The sequence below is a fragment of the Castor canadensis genome, chromosome 10, assembly GCF_047511655.1.
Source record: "Castor canadensis chromosome 10, mCasCan1.hap1v2, whole genome shotgun sequence".
Lineage (NCBI taxonomy): Eukaryota > Metazoa > Chordata > Mammalia > Rodentia > Castoridae > Castor > Castor canadensis.
The window spans coordinates 80,303,518-80,320,700 of record NC_133395.1 but is presented as its reverse complement, the minus strand read 5'-3'; the positions used below and the strand labels follow the sequence as shown (position 1 = coordinate 80,320,700).

At 44.7% G+C, this 17,183-nt stretch overlaps 2 protein-coding genes across 5 annotated transcripts in view; both read right to left on the bottom strand.

Annotated features, from left to right (window-relative positions):
• Mphosph8 (M-phase phosphoprotein 8) overlaps positions 1–2,278 on the bottom strand; it is a 31,849-nt gene extending 29,571 nt beyond the window's left edge. Inside the window, exon 1 of the mRNA XM_020177081.2 lies at positions 1,955–2,278. Coding sequence (XP_020032670.1) covers positions 1,955–2,176 — 222 coding nt within the window. The 5' untranslated portion in view covers positions 2,177–2,278. The remainder of the gene's footprint in view (positions 1–1,954) is intronic.
• Positions 2,279–12,856: 10,578 nt separating this feature from the next.
• The window catches only part of Parp4 (poly(ADP-ribose) polymerase family member 4), a 98,643-nt gene continuing 94,316 nt past the window's right edge, over positions 12,857–17,183 (bottom strand). For 3 of the 4 annotated variants that reach the window (XM_074043662.1, XM_074043661.1, XM_074043663.1), the window contains one exon: positions 12,857–13,415. In XM_074043662.1, the coding sequence (XP_073899763.1) occupies positions 13,220–13,415 (196 nt within the window). In that variant the 3' untranslated portion in view covers positions 12,857–13,219. Of the gene's footprint in view, positions 13,416–14,997; positions 15,078–17,183 lie in introns of all 4 variants that reach the window. The other variant, XR_012436285.1, reaches the window with a different exon arrangement.

Sequence of the window (17,183 nt, the reverse complement as noted above, 5' to 3'; positions counted from 1 at the left end):
CAGACCTAAAATCTCTCATCTTATGCATCAGTCATTCAGAAGAGCACCTGAAACTCCAAGGTCTTGACAACTTGCGGTTTTTTTTGTTTGTTTGTTTGTTTTTTAATTTAAGACAGTGTCTCACTGTGTAGCTCAGGCAGGCCTCAAACTCACTACTCGTTATGTATTCTTTTGGACTTTTGATTCTCCTTCCTCAGCTTCTCAAATGTGGATTACAGATGTGACCATCACGCCCAGCTTCACAACTAGAATTTTAACTCAACTTTCCATCACACCTTTCAGTTTCTTAGTTTCATCCACTTTAGACTAAAACACGAGGCTTTAAGTATAGTGCCTACCATTCTTTGACAGCAACAAAATTAAATATCATATGAATGAATAGGTGAACTATCTTGATTATAAAGACAATATCCTCAAGTCCAGTGAAGTGGTACAAGCCTGTAATACCTGCTCAGGAGGTTGAGGAAGGAGAATCCAGAGTTGGAGGTGAGCCTGGGGACAAAGCAAGACTCTGTCTCAAAAAAATTACATGAATAAAGCCAGGCACCGATGGCTCACCCTGTAATCCTAGCTACTCAGGGGGCAGAGATCAGGACGATCACGGTTGGAAGCCAGACCAGGCAATTAGTTAGGGAGACCTCACAAAAAGGGCTGGTGGAATGGCTCAAGGAGTAGGTAGGCCCTGAGTTTAAAACCACAGTACAGAAAAAAAGAGGGGGAGGGCTGAGCTCATAATTTAAGTGGTAGGGCACCTGCCTAGCAAGCACAAGGTCCTGAGTTCAAACCCAGTACCCCTCCCCCCACCCACAAATTAAATCTCTACCACCAGGACCTCACAGCAGTTGATTTTTTTTAAAAAAAAGTTTGTCGAATGGTTAGACAAAACATTAAGCAGAGTATGAAAAGTGGGAAATAATAAAAAATAAGATGAATACAATAAAGCCAAATCAGTATGTGGGGCCTCTGTTCATCTACTAATCTACTAAGACAGGCTGTTTTCCTGCTGTTCGACCATCCCCCTTGCTTCAGTCCCCAAGCCCACGAGTCACTTACCCATTTACTAATCGGATCCACACAAAAGCAGACACTGCACGCTAGACTGGACTAAGTACCAGAGATGCAAAGCTTCACAAAAATCACATCCCTCCCACCCCCATTACAGAAGCCCACAATCTAGAGCAGGAAAGAATGTATGAAGAACGACAATGCCTTAAGTTAAAAAAGGTTTCCACCTCTTTACAGGAGTACAGAAGAGAAAGCACCTCTCTCTGCAGGGATCGGGGTCAAAAAAAAAGGCTTTCACCGACAAGTAGACCCCAAGTTTTGCAAGACTCTGCCAGGCTAGGAGAACCTCAGGCGCCCAGACACAGTATGAAGCAATTTTCAAGTTTACTGTTTGGTTACGATCATACAATGCGCAGGGGAGAGAGGAATGAGAATCATTAGGTTTTTGTGGTTTTAAGTTTTTTTTCTTAATGGGACTGACGTTTGAACTCAGAGCTTTGAACTAGCTCTACCGCTTGAACCACACCTACAATCCATTTTGCTCTGGTTATCTGGGAGATGGGGGGGGGTCTTTCAAACTATTTGCCCAGGGTAGCTTCGAACCTCAATCCTCCCGATCGACATGCCTCCCAAGTGTCTGGGTCTACAGACGTGAGCACCGTGCCCGGCTCTCACTAGGTTTTGACGGCCATTAACATCCCATTCTTGGAACACACAGAAATGACTGACTCGCGGCCAGGGGGTTGGGAAGATGGCGTGGAAGAGTACGCGAGGACGCACCCACAGCTCACGACCCTTCTCTCTGGCACGGGGGCTCCACGTGCACGCCAACACGTCACAAGCCCGAAGCTCCCCCAGCCCCCGGCGCCGCGGGGGTCGCGGCTCGCGCCCGGCTAGCGGCGGCGGCATTCGGCTCGGACCGCGCCAGCCTCCCCGGCCCCTTCCGTACCCCCTCGGTCTTCATGTCCAGGATCTTCTCCACCTCGAACACATCCTCCCCGTCCTCCTCGCTGTCCCCAACAGCCTCCGCTCCTCTCATGGCTGCGTCCATCTCTCCGCCGGCCGCTCCAACTCCTCCTTCGGCTTCAGGAGCTTCACCAGTGCCGTACGCACCTGACACAGGTCCTGCGGTCACACCTGCTGCCTCCACACCAGGGACCGCTGCCGCCATCGTAGGACCTCCGCAAACCGCCGAGAAAAACAGCCCGCAACCTCCCGGCGGCTCCTCGCGCTCGGCGCTCTGCCCTTAGCCACTTCGGCGGCGTGACGCCACCGTGAGGAAAACCAGCCAATGGTGAGCGCGGAGGCCCAGAGTGACACGCCCCTCAACCAATCACATAAATGCGGGTGCGCCAGGGCCCTGCGGAGCCTACGGGAAGCGGGTGGGCAGGTCGAGGGGCCTCGGGGCGGAAGAATGCCGCCTGGGGGAGGGGCGGAAGGGGTCACTAGAGCTGAGTGGGAGGGGCTGCCGCGGCACGCGGGCTCTGGGGACGGTGGGGGAGGGAGGCAGCCTGGGGAGCCTGGGGCTGTGCCTCTCCCGGAAGGACGCTCGCGCTCCTAAGTCCCGGAGGGGGGGAAATCCCCCGGGCTTTCTAGGAAAAGCACCCTGCCTGATGCTGAGACCAGAGTGGAACCCATGCCTAGGAGTCATATGTGATACTGATGGTTTAGCGCGTGTGTGTATCAAATGTAGCTCCTAGGACTTTTATTTCGATGAGTAGTGTTTAAAGATGAGGTAGTTTATTAGGCTAAAAAGCATTTATTTCCCAATTTACATTACTTTGTTTTTCTATGTGTTGCTTTTTTTTAGAATTCAAAATACCCGAGTTGGGCATCGTGGCTCATGCCTGTAATCCCAGTTATTTGGGAGGGTAGGAGAATCTGTTCTGAGGCTGCATCAGTCAAAAAGGTGAGACCCTAGCCAGAAAATAACTAAAAGCAAAAAATAACTAAAAGCAAAAAAAAAAAAAAAAAAAAAGGCAGGGGTGTGGCTTAAAGTATGCGTGCCCAGGTCTGAGTTCAAACCCCAGTACCAAAAAAAAATAAAATAAAATAAAAGAGGAATAAGCTATGATCCAGCAGACCCTTTTGGAGAGAATCCCTTCCCTAGATCTTTGAGTTGGCTCAGTTATTTGTTATTTATTTAGTTTATTAAATGTGTCCTACCTACGATCACTAGTCATTAGGGATAGAAATACAGAGCATCAGAGATCATCAGCTCTGTGGTCCAGGGACCCTCATTCTATAAAGCAGATACATGATTCCAACAATTATATAGCATATAATATATATGTATATATGTGTGTGTGTGTATATGTGTCTTTCTGTATTTTTTTCTTTTCTTTTTCTTTTCTCACTATGAAGCCCAGGCTGGCCTTGAGCTTACTATGTAACCCATGCGGTCATGGAACTGTGATCTTCTGCCTTATTGTCCTGAGTGCTGGGATTACAGGCGTTTACCACTAGGCCCTCCTGGATACATGGATAGTTTTTTTTAAGAACTAAAAATTTAAACACGTAATAATTAGTTGCCAGGCACCAGCGCCTCACATCTGTAATCCTAGCTATGCAGAAGGCAGAGATCAGGATCGCAGTTTGAAACCAGCTGGGGGAAATAGTTTGCAAGACCCTATCTTGAAAAAACCAATCACAAAAAAGAGCTAGTGGAGTGGCTCAATGTGTAGGCCCTGAGTTCAAGCCTCAGTATTGAAAAAAAAAATTAGTTGATGGGGAAAGCTCATTTTTATAAATGAATTCTAGCAAATAAGTGTAGAAGAAAAGTTAGAAAATCACAATGTGCATGAAAAAGACTCCTGGGAGTGTAGTTCAATGGTAGAGCTCATGTACCAGGTGACAGGTTGATCCCCAAGAAAGGAAGAGGAGGGAGGGAAAGAGGGGCAGGGGAGATCCAGGGAACCAAGCCATTAGGGAGGCATTGTATGTTCACAGAGTTAGTGAAAACCCAACTCCACTCTGGAAACACACTGATGGCTGTTTGCATGACTGACAATAGAACAACTAGACTATATGCCTCCTGTTCCCAAAATCGACCTTAAATCTACTCAGGCCTTTAGATCTGATTTCCAGTTTACAAAGAGGAAAGAAAAAAAGCAAACAGACAAATCCAGAATGTGGGAAATCCGAATAGGACAGCTGGCAAGAGAAGACTATTGTACATTTATAAAACTTGAGATGAAAAAGGTAGATTTTTTTTTTTTTTTGGTAGTACTAGGGTTTGAACTCAGGGCTCTGTGCTTGCTAGGCAGGTTCTCTACTGCTTGATCCACGCTTCCAGACTAGCAACATATTTCTCTTCTCTCTTGGTACTGGGGTTTGAACTCAGGGCCTCACGATTGCTACGCAGGCACTCTTACGACTTGAGCCACTCCACCAGCCCCTGGCAATTTATTTTATTTTTTTTGGCAATATATTTTAAATGTTTTATTTTTATTTTTTTATGGTGCTAGAGCTCAAACCCAGGATCTCACACATGCTAGGCAAGCACTCTACCACTAATCTACACCCCCAGCCCTAATATTTTAAATCTTCATGGGTTTATTATAGTCCCGATTTTATGTATTTTTAAATAAAAAATTTACATATATTAATGGTAAAGTTTTTTAACTAACTCAGAAATATTTGACTATAGATGATGATAGTTGACAATAGATAATGATGTACTGTATGTTTCAAAATCCAGAAGGATTTTTGAATGTTTTCACCATGAAGAAATGGTAAGTATTTGAAAAGATAGATATGTTGCCTGGATTTAAATATCACACAATTTGTACGCATATCAAAACATCACTGGGTGGGGCGGGGCATAGCTCGAGTAGTAGAGCACTCGCTAAGTATACACCAGGCCTGGGGTTCAATCCACAGCACTGCAACAACGAAAAAATAGCGGGGCACTGGTGGCTCACGCCTGTAATCCTGCCTACTCAGGAGGCAGAGATCAGGAGGATTGTGGTTTGAAGCCATCCCAGGCAAGTAGTTCCCGAGAATTATGGCTGCATCCCCAGCCATGATTTTAAATAATTTGAAAACCCTTGCTGGCAAACTGTGTAGCCTAGAAACGTCAAAGACATTAAGAAGTTAAGGGCTGGGGATGTGGCTGAGTCATAGAGCTCTTGCCTAGCTCAAAGAAGGCCCTGGATCCAGTCCCTGGTACAGAAAAGGAAAAAGGCTCAAGGGTCTTGCGTATTTCTCACCATATTTAAGATGTACAGTGTGCAAAATGTGTATTAGTTGACTGTTCATGTTGTTGGTAAAGCTTTCAGTTAACAGCAGGCTACAAGTAGTTTTTGGAGAGTCCAAAGTTATTCTGGGAGGAGGAGGGATCAGGGGTGTGACCCAAGTGGTACACATTTGCCTAGCAAGTGCAAGGCCCTGGGTTCAAACCCCAGTACCCACCCATCCCCCCCCAAAAATACCCCAAAGCAAAAAACACATATGCACGAATTTTCAAGGGTGGGTTCCAGGCCTCTAATTCTCTTTCAAGGGTCCACTGTAGGGCTGGGGGGTCGGCTCAAGTGGTAGAGTCCTTGCCCAGCGTGTGTGAGGCCCTGCCTTCAATCCCCAGTATCAAAAAAAAAGTGTCAGCTATAGATGCCTCCAATGAACATTACTTACCCATGCCCTCTCTGTTACATGGCACCTTCAGTCTTTTAAGTCCCCTAGCCAAGGTAAGGCAGATGAGCTGTGCTTATGTTAACCACATAGCAGGCAAGACCAAGGTCTGACAGATTTAGCCACAAAACCCACAACAATCCCTGTTTATTTATTTACTTATTGTTGTCTTTTGACAAGAGTTGGGATTTTACTGTGTTTTATTTATTTGTGATGCTGGGGGTTGAACCCACAGTCTCATGCATGCCGGGCAATCACCCTACCACTGAACTCACCCTGACTAACCCTCTTTAGCTGTGGATGGTTTATTACTTACATAAACAGTAAAAGGAAGAGCTGTCCAAAATACCTGTCCCCATGCTCCTTGTCCCACTCTGCAAAATGCCATGAAGACAAAGGAGCTGGGTCACTGAGCCAATTCTAGACTGCAGTTAAAGGCTCTGTTGCCTGAGGTCAGACCTTGTCAGACCTGGAGCCAGGTGTGTTCCTCACAAGCCCCCCATCATCATGCTTCAGAAGCACCACAAGCCTAAGATCAGCTGTAGGCCAGGAACTTCGCCTGTGTGGCCTATGGTGACAGTGAGAGGCGACCAGGGCCATGGTAGAGCAGTTCCCCTACAGATTTTAACATTTAACAGTCTGTTAACGTTGAAAATTGTGTATTTTCTGAGAGAGATTTAAAATTTTCAGGGGTGAGGTCGTATATGGAATTCTCTCAGGATTCTGTTACTCTCACCTTCCTAATTTCTGATGTTGTGTACCTGTGTTTCTCAGTTGTTCTTTGTTCAGGTTGGCAAGGAGTTTACCAATTTCTGAAGAACAACCTTTGGTCTTGTCACTATGATACTGGAATATTGTTGCCCGAGTTCGTGTCCTGCATAGTCGATGACTAAAGACGCTGGACCAGAAGTTAAGAGTTAAAGCAAGCACAAAGTTTATTGAAAGGATAGCAAAGCACGATGGGAGGGACTTAGTGAAAGAGCTGAGTTGTAGAATAGCTGGAGTCATGAGATAGTATAGGGGCCTCACTTAGGCACCCCACCACTTTACTTTGAAGCTGTTTCTGTAATTAGCTATTTAATTTACTTCTTGCTGAACCTGACTATCTGGCTGCCCCTCATCCTCATTGGACTGGACATTCCGAGAGGGTCTTGTTAGTCCATCCTGTCCTTGAAACCTGTCATTTGTACCTTCTGTAACTACCACTGATTATTCTGGCAAGAACCCCCTTTTTGTTTATCTCGGGAAAGTTTGCTGTGTTACTTTTCTTCAGGGGGTCTATATTTTATTTTATTTTAATTAATTAATTAATTTATTTTTGTGGTACTGGAGTTTGAACTCAGGGCCTACAACTTGAGCCACTCCACCAGCCCTATTTTTTGTTAAGGGTTTTTTCAAGATAGGGTCTCGAGGAACTATTTTCCCAGGCTGGCTTCAAATCGTGATCCTCCTGATCTCTGCCTCCTGAGTAGCTAGGATTACAGGCGTGAGCCACCGGCTATATTTCATCTCTTTAGATGTTTGCCTTTAAGAATGCTTCTTTGTCTCCCTTATCTAGAAGACTGCTGTGCTTTATTACTTGGGCGAGAAGCCCGCTCCTCACTAGGTATTTCCTGTCTCCTTTATCGAAAACAAAGCTACTTCTGCCATCTGTCCCCTTTACATTTCCAGGGGCATATCTGCCATTTGTTCCCAGAGCCATTTCTGCTGTTTATTCTCCCTCACATTTATTCCCCTCCCAACTGGGGTTGTTGGGTGTGAGAAAATTCTCCAGAAGGGAGGAAACCTCAATTCTTCGGTCCCCACTGGTTCTTGTCTCTGGTGCAGAAAGGAATTTTAGCAGAGACACCAGACAAGATTTTACTCAGCAAGCAGCACAGCACACTTTGTGAGTGAAGTGAAGGTGTGAGGATGCGACATGAGGGCTGATTTAACATCAGGGTAATTATGCTGACAAAGCAGGGCCGGGAATTCTGCCACACATCTTAGGATAAGTGTTCTTTGTGATGAGCACCTGGTAAGCTTTAATCATGCTGTCTGTTACAGTGTTTTGATGTGATCAGCTTGGGTTACTTTTGTTAAATCTGGGTTATTGTGACACAGATGTCTGATTTTTCTTTTGCAAGCATCTTTATGGTCAAAGGAGTCATTTGACCAAATGTTTCTCTTAAGGTGTTTTTCCTTAAGACATGCTTGCCCCATTCTCAGGGCACAGTAATCACTTGAACAAGGTCAGAAGGATGCTTTTCTACAGTGTGCTGCAGCTCAGTGGGGGAGTGTAGACCCAGGAGAAAGTTGTGTGTGCTTCTAGTCAGCTCATTCATTAATGCAGCACTTTGCTTAGTCTCTGGCTTTTGATTCCATGTCCCATTTTCTCTAATTTGCCTCAGTTTTAGCAATGTAGTGCTGTTTGACTTTTTCCTTGTTTTTTTTTGTTGTTGTTGTTGTTGTTTCAGTACTGGGAATTGAACCCAGGACCTCACACATGCTACGTAAGCACTCTACTCCCCAGCCTCCCCTTTTATTGCTTTACCAGGGTTTGAACTCAGGGCCTTGTGCTTGCCATGTAGTGAGGATTGATGTAAGCAAGATGGCAGAAGAAGCCACCCCAAGATCTTGTTCCCCCTAGGAGACACCAACTTAGCAACAGTATTTGGACAAAATTGCCTTTCCGAGAACCCTAGAAATAAGTTAAAGGTGGAATCATCCAGAGGTACACAAAGCCAAGAAGAGAGGCATGGGAACAGGTGGGAAACTGGCATCTCACCTACCCTTGAAGAATAGCATGACAATTGTCCTTGTTAAACAAGGACAAGTGGGGACTTATGGCCAAGGAAGGGGAGGGGAGCAGAGGATGGAAAGTTAACAAGAGCAGACCTCAAGAGTTAGAGAGAAGCCAGGAATGATGGACCACACTTATAATCTCAGCACTGGGGAAGGTGAAGCAGGAGGACCACAAGTTCAAGGCCAGCTTGGGCTAAAAAAAGAGAGGATTCTAGTAAAAATTATTTGGCATGATTCTTGTTGAAGGTAGGTCAGGGTGGTCAGATGTCCCCTGAATGATGGTGGAGGATGAAGAATGTGATCAGATACTGAGGATGATATCAGGAATGGAGGATTCTTGCTAAAATAATTTATCAAGAGTCTTACCAAAACTGTGAAATAAAGTTTTGTGATGCAAAGGCGAACACAGAAGTCCAAAGTCAAGCCCTAGTTAAGAAGAGAGTTCAGAGGCACTGGATTAGAGGCTGGACACGCATTGTAATTGTTAACATAGCCTATCCTAGCACACTGTGGTATGATCAAAATTTCCCAGCTCGTCTTTTTCTTGGGAAGGGATGAAAGAAGGCTTTGGGGGGAATCTTCCTGAGGGGTATGTTCCAGTCTTCCCTGACTTGGAGAACAAAGGTGTGTGCCATAGGTTTTTAAATAGTGACAGCCTGTGATACCACAGACAGACACAAGGGGGAGTAGGAGATTATAAATGCCAGAAAAGTGTCAAGCAACTTCCATTAAAAAAAAATTTTTTTTTGGCAGTACTGGGGTTTGAATTCTTGTCCTGGGGAGGCATAGACAAGGAGCTTTGGTAGCAGTAGGGTGTCGGATAAGGCTGGTTATTTACAAAACTGGCTAAGCTCTTGTCAGAAAAATAATCCAAATATCAATAGTTCAAACAAGATAAAGTGCGGTTCTTTCTCACTGAGCAGCTTAGAAGTGGGCAGGTAGTTTTAGCATGAGCAGGTGTCTTTGTTCTGTTCCACACAAGAATAGAGGTTCCTTCTCTCTTGTGGCCCTCCAGCCCCCAGCGTGTGCCCTCACCTGCAGAAAGGAAGCTGACCTCGGCCCCTGAGTAGAAGAAAGGGTTGGATATGGTAAACAAGCATGAGTTGACTTTTCTCCCTCCCTCCCTCCCTCCCTCTCTTCTTCTCTACCTCTCTCTGTTTCTTTCTTGAACTCAGGGCTTCTGCCTGATGGGCAAGTACTCTATCACCTGAGCCACACTCCTAGTTTTTTTGTTTTTCAGATACTGTGCTAACTTATCAGATAAGGCTAACTGGCCTCAGAAGACGGTCTACTAACCTCTGTCTCTCAAGTAGCTGGGATTACAGGTGTGCTCCACAGCAAGCAATTTCCTTTCTTAAGGATCTGACCTGAAAGTTGCCAGGATCAATTTTGCTCACATCCCATTGGTTAGAAAGTAATATTGTAGATAGGAGATGTATTCATGATATTGTGAAATATATATTTGATCTTTGTCCTATTTCCTGACACCACTGCTAAAATCCCTGGACTCTGCAAAGTGGTCTGTGCCATTTTGTATGTTAAGGAGTTGACTGATGGCTGGCAGTCCCTAGGTGGCATCAAGACTGGCATTGATCATTGGAGAGAACAGGGTAGGAAGGAAGGGTTGGGAGAAGACAGTAACTGAGGTTGAATTGGTCACCATTGACTAGCGGTGGAATCAGTGATGTATATGCAATGAAGCTTCCATAAAAAGCTCCATGGAGGGCTGGCAGTACCGCTCAAGTGGTAGAGTGCCTGCCTTGCAAGCATGAGGCCCTAAGTTCAAACTCCAGTACCACCAAAAATAAATAACGCCTGAAGGACAGGGTTTGGAGAGCTTCTGGATAGCTGAACTGTGGCCCTCCTAGAAGGGTGGCACCCCAGAGGGGTGTGGAAGTTCTGTGCCCCTCGCTCTCTGTGTCTCATCCTCTGTATTCTTTCTAACATCCTTTATGATAAATGGGTGAATACAAGTAAAGTATTGCCCTGAATTCTGTGAGCTGCTGTAGCAAATTAGTCAAACTCAAGAAGCTGGCTGGGGCAACCCTGATTTAGAGCCAGGTGGTCAGAAGCTCAGGTAAAACAACTGGGGTTTGTGACTGCCATCTACAGTGGGGCAGTCTTGGAGCCCTCAGCCTGTCACTGTGACCTTACCTACCTCCAGGTAGGTAATGTCATAACTGAACTGCTCTAGGGGACGCCCAGTAGACAGCCATTGCTGTAGCATGGCTTGCTTGGTGTGGGGGAGGGAACACTTGATGTCACAGTGCGTTGTTGACCTGTAGCTGGATGGTCAGCGGAGTCAAACCCTGTAAGTTGTGTAGTACAATTAGCAGTCTCTTTCTCAAACACCAGCCACAGGAGTATCTCTCCAGAACAGAGGCCTTTCATACTGTTCTGGCAATGTAAGGTAACTATCTGGCAGGTTCACATTAGTGTACACAACCACTTTACAGCTGGCATCCTTTCCGACTGGGCCATCTGTCTACAACTAAGCCATTGAGGCAGGCCAGTGCTGCAACTAAGGTTGCAGTACCTCCACCCTACCTACCAATGAGGAGCGGGTTTCCTTCCCTCCCTCTATACCTCTCCCCATCCCCCCACCCCCTTCCTCTTTCCCTTTTTTTCCTTCAGTGCTGGGGATTGAACCCAAGGCCTTGTGCAAGTGCTCTACCAGCCCTTGAAGTAGTTTTCTCTTGTTTTCTTCTTTATGGATCATCTAACATACGGAGGCCGCCTTCATTGGATTTATTTCTTCATAAGCCTCAGAAAGAATTCTCTTACTCATCTTTTGATGAGGTTTTTTTGAATCAAGGGTTAGAGTAACAGGTCTTTTTTTGTAGGACTGGGATTTGAACTCAAGGATTCACTCATGCAATGCAAAGCAGGCACTTTACCGCTTCAACCACACCTCAAGTCAGGGATTTTATCTATTAAAAGAGTTTTTCAAATATAGGCAAAACCTCTGCACTTTTTTCCCCCCTTCTTCACTCCTTTTTAAGGTCAGTGCTCATGTTTAGGTCACTACCACGGAGCTTTAAAGGTTACTACAGATGGCCTAGGGCATCAGGCCTGCTAGCAGAGGGCCATCCTGGGAAAGCAGTGTGTAGATGTCTCCCACTCAGCACCTGGAGCCCCAAATCAAGTTGTTTTCCTGACAAATCTCCTGAAAGTCATTTCTCAGAAATAATGTTCCACAAGCCACCCTAAGGAACATGTGCCAGTGATCCAGGGGCGAACTTTATTATGATACCAAAAGCTCTACTTAGGAAAGAGCTAAAGCCTCCCTTCCAGAAGATGACAAGTGAGGTGCCTGTTGTCACCTTTCGCTCCCGAGCACTCATTCCCTGCCACAGAAACTGCAGCTTGCCCTAGTTTTTCGGCCCTAGGCCCGGACTCTTGTGGTCTTCAGAACTGATTTCCGTGGTCTCCTTATTTACTCCAAATAATTTTGTTCTGAGTGACACCTGTTCTTGGTGTCTGTTTGATTTGATTCCTACCAAAGGGTGGACCTATTGAGTTAGATGACACTGAAGATGAAGGTGGGACTTGAAGTGAAAGGAAAATCCTTTCCACATGAATGAGAGGATGTTCTGGGAATTTGGTGAATAACAGCAGTGAGACCAGATGGGGGTTTGTGTAGCTAAAAGACCAGAATCTCTGTCTTACACACAGGGAGGGGGGGAATGGCCCAGGCTGGAAAAAGATTGTGTTAGTTTTCTGCTGCTGTGACAAATACCTAAGAGAAATAATTTAAAAGGAGGGAGGATGGCTCATGGTTTTAGTCCATGGCCCCTGGCTTCATTGTTTCTGGGCCTGTGGTGAGGCAGAGCATCATGGTGGGAGCACGTGGTAAACAAATTGGCCCACCTTGTGGTGGGCAGGAGGCAGAGACTGGCAGAGGTTAAAGGGCAGGGGACAGCACACATCCTTCCAAGGCACACCCCCAGTGACCTGCTTCTTCTAACAGGCTGCACCTCTTACTTTTCAAGGTCAAGCCATAACGAAGGTGGAAAATGTCCTTCTGCCACTCACACAATGTAATTAAATGGATCACAGACCTAAATGTAAAATGCAAGACTAGAGAACTTGTAGAGGATAAAATAGCAGAAAACCTAAATAATCTTGGATTTGGCAGTAAGTTTTTTAGCATGTTAACACCAAGAACAAGATCTGTGGAAAAATGACTTGGGAAACCAAGTTTCTCTAAGTGACAAATAGCCTGTGGAGGATCTGCAGATGAAGAAGCCACACAGGAAGCATGCACACCAAGCCACAGTCCAGGTACCCAGGGCCCTGTAAAGAGGCACAGGCCTTGAACATAACCGCCAGCCACAAACATGGTTTCTTCCCAGTTAGACTCCTGAGTGTGTGTGTAACTGTGAGCCCTGCCCCCCGCCAACCATCACCTTAAAACACTGAAACACAAAAACTCTAATATTGTCATTTTTGGTTTATTATTGCTTGCTAGTTGATTAAAATCAGTTGTGCTTCCATTTTAAAGTTGCTACACTGAATAAAACCATAATTAAATAGCAGAATTTGTTTTAAAACTTTCCTGTATATTGTCTTTTGTTCACTAACAAGTTCTAGCAGATGCCAAAACAAGTGAAGAACTAATTAACATTAATCTCAGAAGATTTCTGCATCTTATTTAAGACATATATCTGGTGCTATTTTTAGGTACTAACTTTAGATACTAATCAAATGTACACTTTTTACTAGTAAAAGGTATCTATTGCTGTTTGACTATTTTTGACATACAAGTGTGAGAAAAGTGTAAACTACAGTTTCATTGGGTTCAGCCTTGGCTGTAACACAGGACCCGGCCCAGAGGTGAGGCAGTGGAGAGAGGATGGATTCCCAGGAGCTGCTTCGTGGCAGAGTCCCAGTCTTTCCCCAGCTCAAGCCGTTGGCAGATGGATGGATACTGTCCTTCTGTTCTTCTGACCCACTCACTTGCTTTCTTTATTTTCTCAAAAGCCCAGGGAATAGTTCTAGATGAAAAACAATGTTTCCATTGATCTCAGAATATAATTACACATGCAATGTACTAAATCTGCCACGTTACATCAGACAAAATGATTCTGTCAAAAATTCAGATATTCAACAAAAGCAATTCTCTTTGACATCTTAGGAAAGTTTTCCCAGCTTGACATGGGATCTGAGCTTGAATAATACATTTTTAGGGTCTTTTTTTGTTGTTGTTGGACCAGGGTTTGAACTCAGGGCTTCACACTTGCAAAGCAGGTTCTACAGCTTGAGCCACACCTCCAGTCCATTTTGCTCTGGTTATTATGGAGATGGGGTCTCTTGAACTATTTTCCCAGGCTGGCAGTGAATGGTGATCCTCCTGGTCTCAGCCTCCCAAGTCAATATATTTTAAGTCAATTGCCTCCATCACTTCCCAGCTCCCTCTGTGTCTCACAGGCCTCCTTGCTGCCTCGGTAACTCAAGTTTCTTCTCACCTCTCTGCATTGTTTACTGCTAATCCCATCACACTCTGCTCCACCCAAATCCTACCCGTTCTTTGAGCACACTTAAGTTCTGTTTTACAAACGAGGCCTCTGTTTCTCTCCCTTCCTCTGTACCTGGAATTCCCAACTTGATTAGTGACTTGAAGAATACCTGAGAGTCACCCATGAAATCTGCATATATTAACTGTGCCAAGCAAACCAGGAACAACTTACTGGTAAAATGGGCACAACACATGATTAGTGTGTTAAGTTTGTAACACACGATATGATAGTGTCAGATAGTCTGTTTAATTAAGACAAGGAAATCTTCTGGGATCTTCCATCAGTGTTAAGTTGCTCCTCTCTTGTTAGAGAACTAGAGGCAAAACACACCTAAGTTTTTAAGAAAAACCTATGGGGGCAAACTTAAAATTCTGAAAATCTTCTTCATCTTCCTGATTGTTTATCTTGAATGTGGGAGGGGCCATTGGTCCAGTGTGGTGGTGGAGAGCTGGGTTCAAGTCTTCATTTGGCTGTGTGATACCTATTGTGCAGTGTTCACTCCACACTTGAAAATCTGTTTCCTCAGTTATGGTGACAATATGAGGTCCAATGGGCCTCATGAATTGCACATGCTTAACAGTTCCCTGGCATAGAATAGGCACTTGATAAATGATGAATATTGTGAGGAGATGAACATACTAAATGAGTGTGAGCTGGGTATGGTAGTATACACCTGTAATCCCAGCTACTTGGGAGGAGGCAGGAGAATTGACTGTTTCAGGCTAGCCCAGGCAAGGTTAGTGCAAAACCCTGTCTCAAAAAAAAAAAAAAAAAAAAGATGAAAAAGTCTGGAGGTGTAGGCTCAAGTGATAGAGTGCTTGCCTAGCATGTGTGAGGCTCTGGGTACCAAAATAATGAGTGTACCCAAAGCAGGTAAAAGACCAGTGCTTCCCAATAATTATTTATCAACTTTCTTGTTACTAACTACTGAATCTAACAAAGCTGGTTTTAAGTACTTTGATTCATTCAGCTCTCTTTATTCTGGTTGACCTCAACTTTCTTTTCCCTATTTTTTATAACATATATTACTCACACAAAAATGCTTTATATAAATATCCACCTTAGGGGCTGGGGAAGTCCCTCAGTGGTACAATGCATGCCTGGCATGTGTGAATGAGGTCCTGGGTTCAATTCCTAGTGCTGCAAAAAAAATTTAAAAATCACACAAGTTATTAGCATATAATTTCCTAAAATGCTTTTTTAAAAATTACATTAAGTTTTTTAAGGATGCACTCAAGCCATGGGAAAATGCAGACATTATACACTATTTTATGATCTTTCATAAAGCTATTCTCATTTAAATTTTTTTTTTTCCAGTACTAGGAATTGAAACCAGGGCCTTGTGCATGCTAGGCAAGCACACTGTCACTTAAACTATGCCCCAGTCCTTTAATTTAATTTTTTGGTGGTGTGAACTCAGGGCCTCATGCTCTACCACTTCAGCCATGCCTCTAGCCCTTTTTTCTTTTGTTTGTATTTCAGATAGGGTCTCATGGTTTTGTCTAGGCCCATCCCACCACCGAAATCCTCCTACCTCTGTTGGCCAAGTACTGGGATTATAAGTGTGTGTTACCACACCCAGCTTTATTTTGTTTCTTGAGATAGTCTCTCTGCCTTTTTCCAGGCTGGCCCAAATTCATGATCCTTCTGCTTCCACCTCCCAAATAGCTGGGATTACAGTTATGTGCCACCACACTTGGCTCTCATGGTATTAACTCTGATATCCACTTTGTGCAGGGCAGTTCTCATTCGAATGTCAAGAAACTGTATCTACAAGAGGCAGGTATTTCCAAATAGCCATAAAGACTCACAGGCCTGTCTCCCACTTCAGCATGGTGTGTGTACATAGTCAGGCAGGAGGAGGGCTCGGTGGTCTTGAGACCCCTCTCCTCAGGCAAGAAGCAAACATTTGGGGAAAAGGTGGAAACTGGGACCATCTCTTCCGGACCAAGTTGTCCTCTAAACTACTTTTCTCTTGCGTCTATTTCCCTTCATTCCAGACAAACTGGGTGCACTTCCCTGGTGCAATGTACATGCTCCTCTGTTCTTTGATCTAATTCAAGCTCGAGACTCAGGGGTTTGCTTCTTTAATGTTACCTGTCTTAATTCCTAACAATATTGATATCTAGCTCTCCATCTTCCAAAATAACAACATCAAAAGCACTAGTGAGGACTGGTGGCATGGCTCAAGTGGTAGAGCACCTGTCTAGCAAGCACAAGACCCAGGACAGCCAAAAACAAAAAACAAGGGCTGGGATGTAGCTCGGAGGTACAGCGCTTGCCTGGCATGTGTGAGGCCCTGGGTTCAATCCCAGCACCAAAAAAGAAAAAAGACAACCCCCCAAAAAACAAACAAGCAGCCCCTCTGCCCTCATTATCAACATGAGTACTCACTAATAAGAGTTCTTCTCTGTAATTCTTTTAGCTCGAGGTACCATTCCAGTAGGCAGTTACAGCCAAATTACTGTGTTTCAAACTACCTGAAATATTCCCTATTTGGTGGATGAGCCACCAACATGACCCATAGTTAGATTTGTTTCATTTTGTTTTCTATTTTAATCCATTTAATTTTAAATTTTATGTAGTATTCTGTAAAATAATTAGAAACTATATAAATTTTGCCCACTGTGTAAACTCTGTCAAAGCTGCAAAACAGCTTATGTTAGGGGACCCTTGTCCATGTCCTTTCCACTGACCCAACCTCTCCCTTCCCCACATTATTAATTTTATTCACCTTTTCCCCCTTATCTTACCTGTTAAAGAACATAAGCAATTATGTATATGTGGCCTCTCTGGCCAGGCCCCTTAATAATGCATAAGCATCTGTAGGGACACAAGAATGTGCCACCCCACAGCATCCTTTTTAGACCTTGAACCTCAGTGCTCCCAGACCAGATGGCCCTGAGCCCTCTTCCAGGGGCCTCCCAGGATTTGCCCCCCTAAGTCTGAATTGTGCCACTACCGCATAGGGTGGCTAAGCGGTGGCCCCTTGCATGGGTACGGCTGGATTTTCATGGTGAGATTGGGCATTCACGTGTACACTCACGACTCTTACACTGCTAGGGGAGCAGCCAGGGCTAAATTTGAACCTGTCTTCCAGGTGGATCTGAAGCTGTATTTGTCAAAGAAGGAGATCAGAATGTATTTATAGTTTGCTAGTTTAACTTTTTTTCCCTGTACAGTAGCCCAAGCTAGCCTTGAACTTGAGATTTTCCTGCCTCAACCTCCCAAGTTCTGGTATTACAG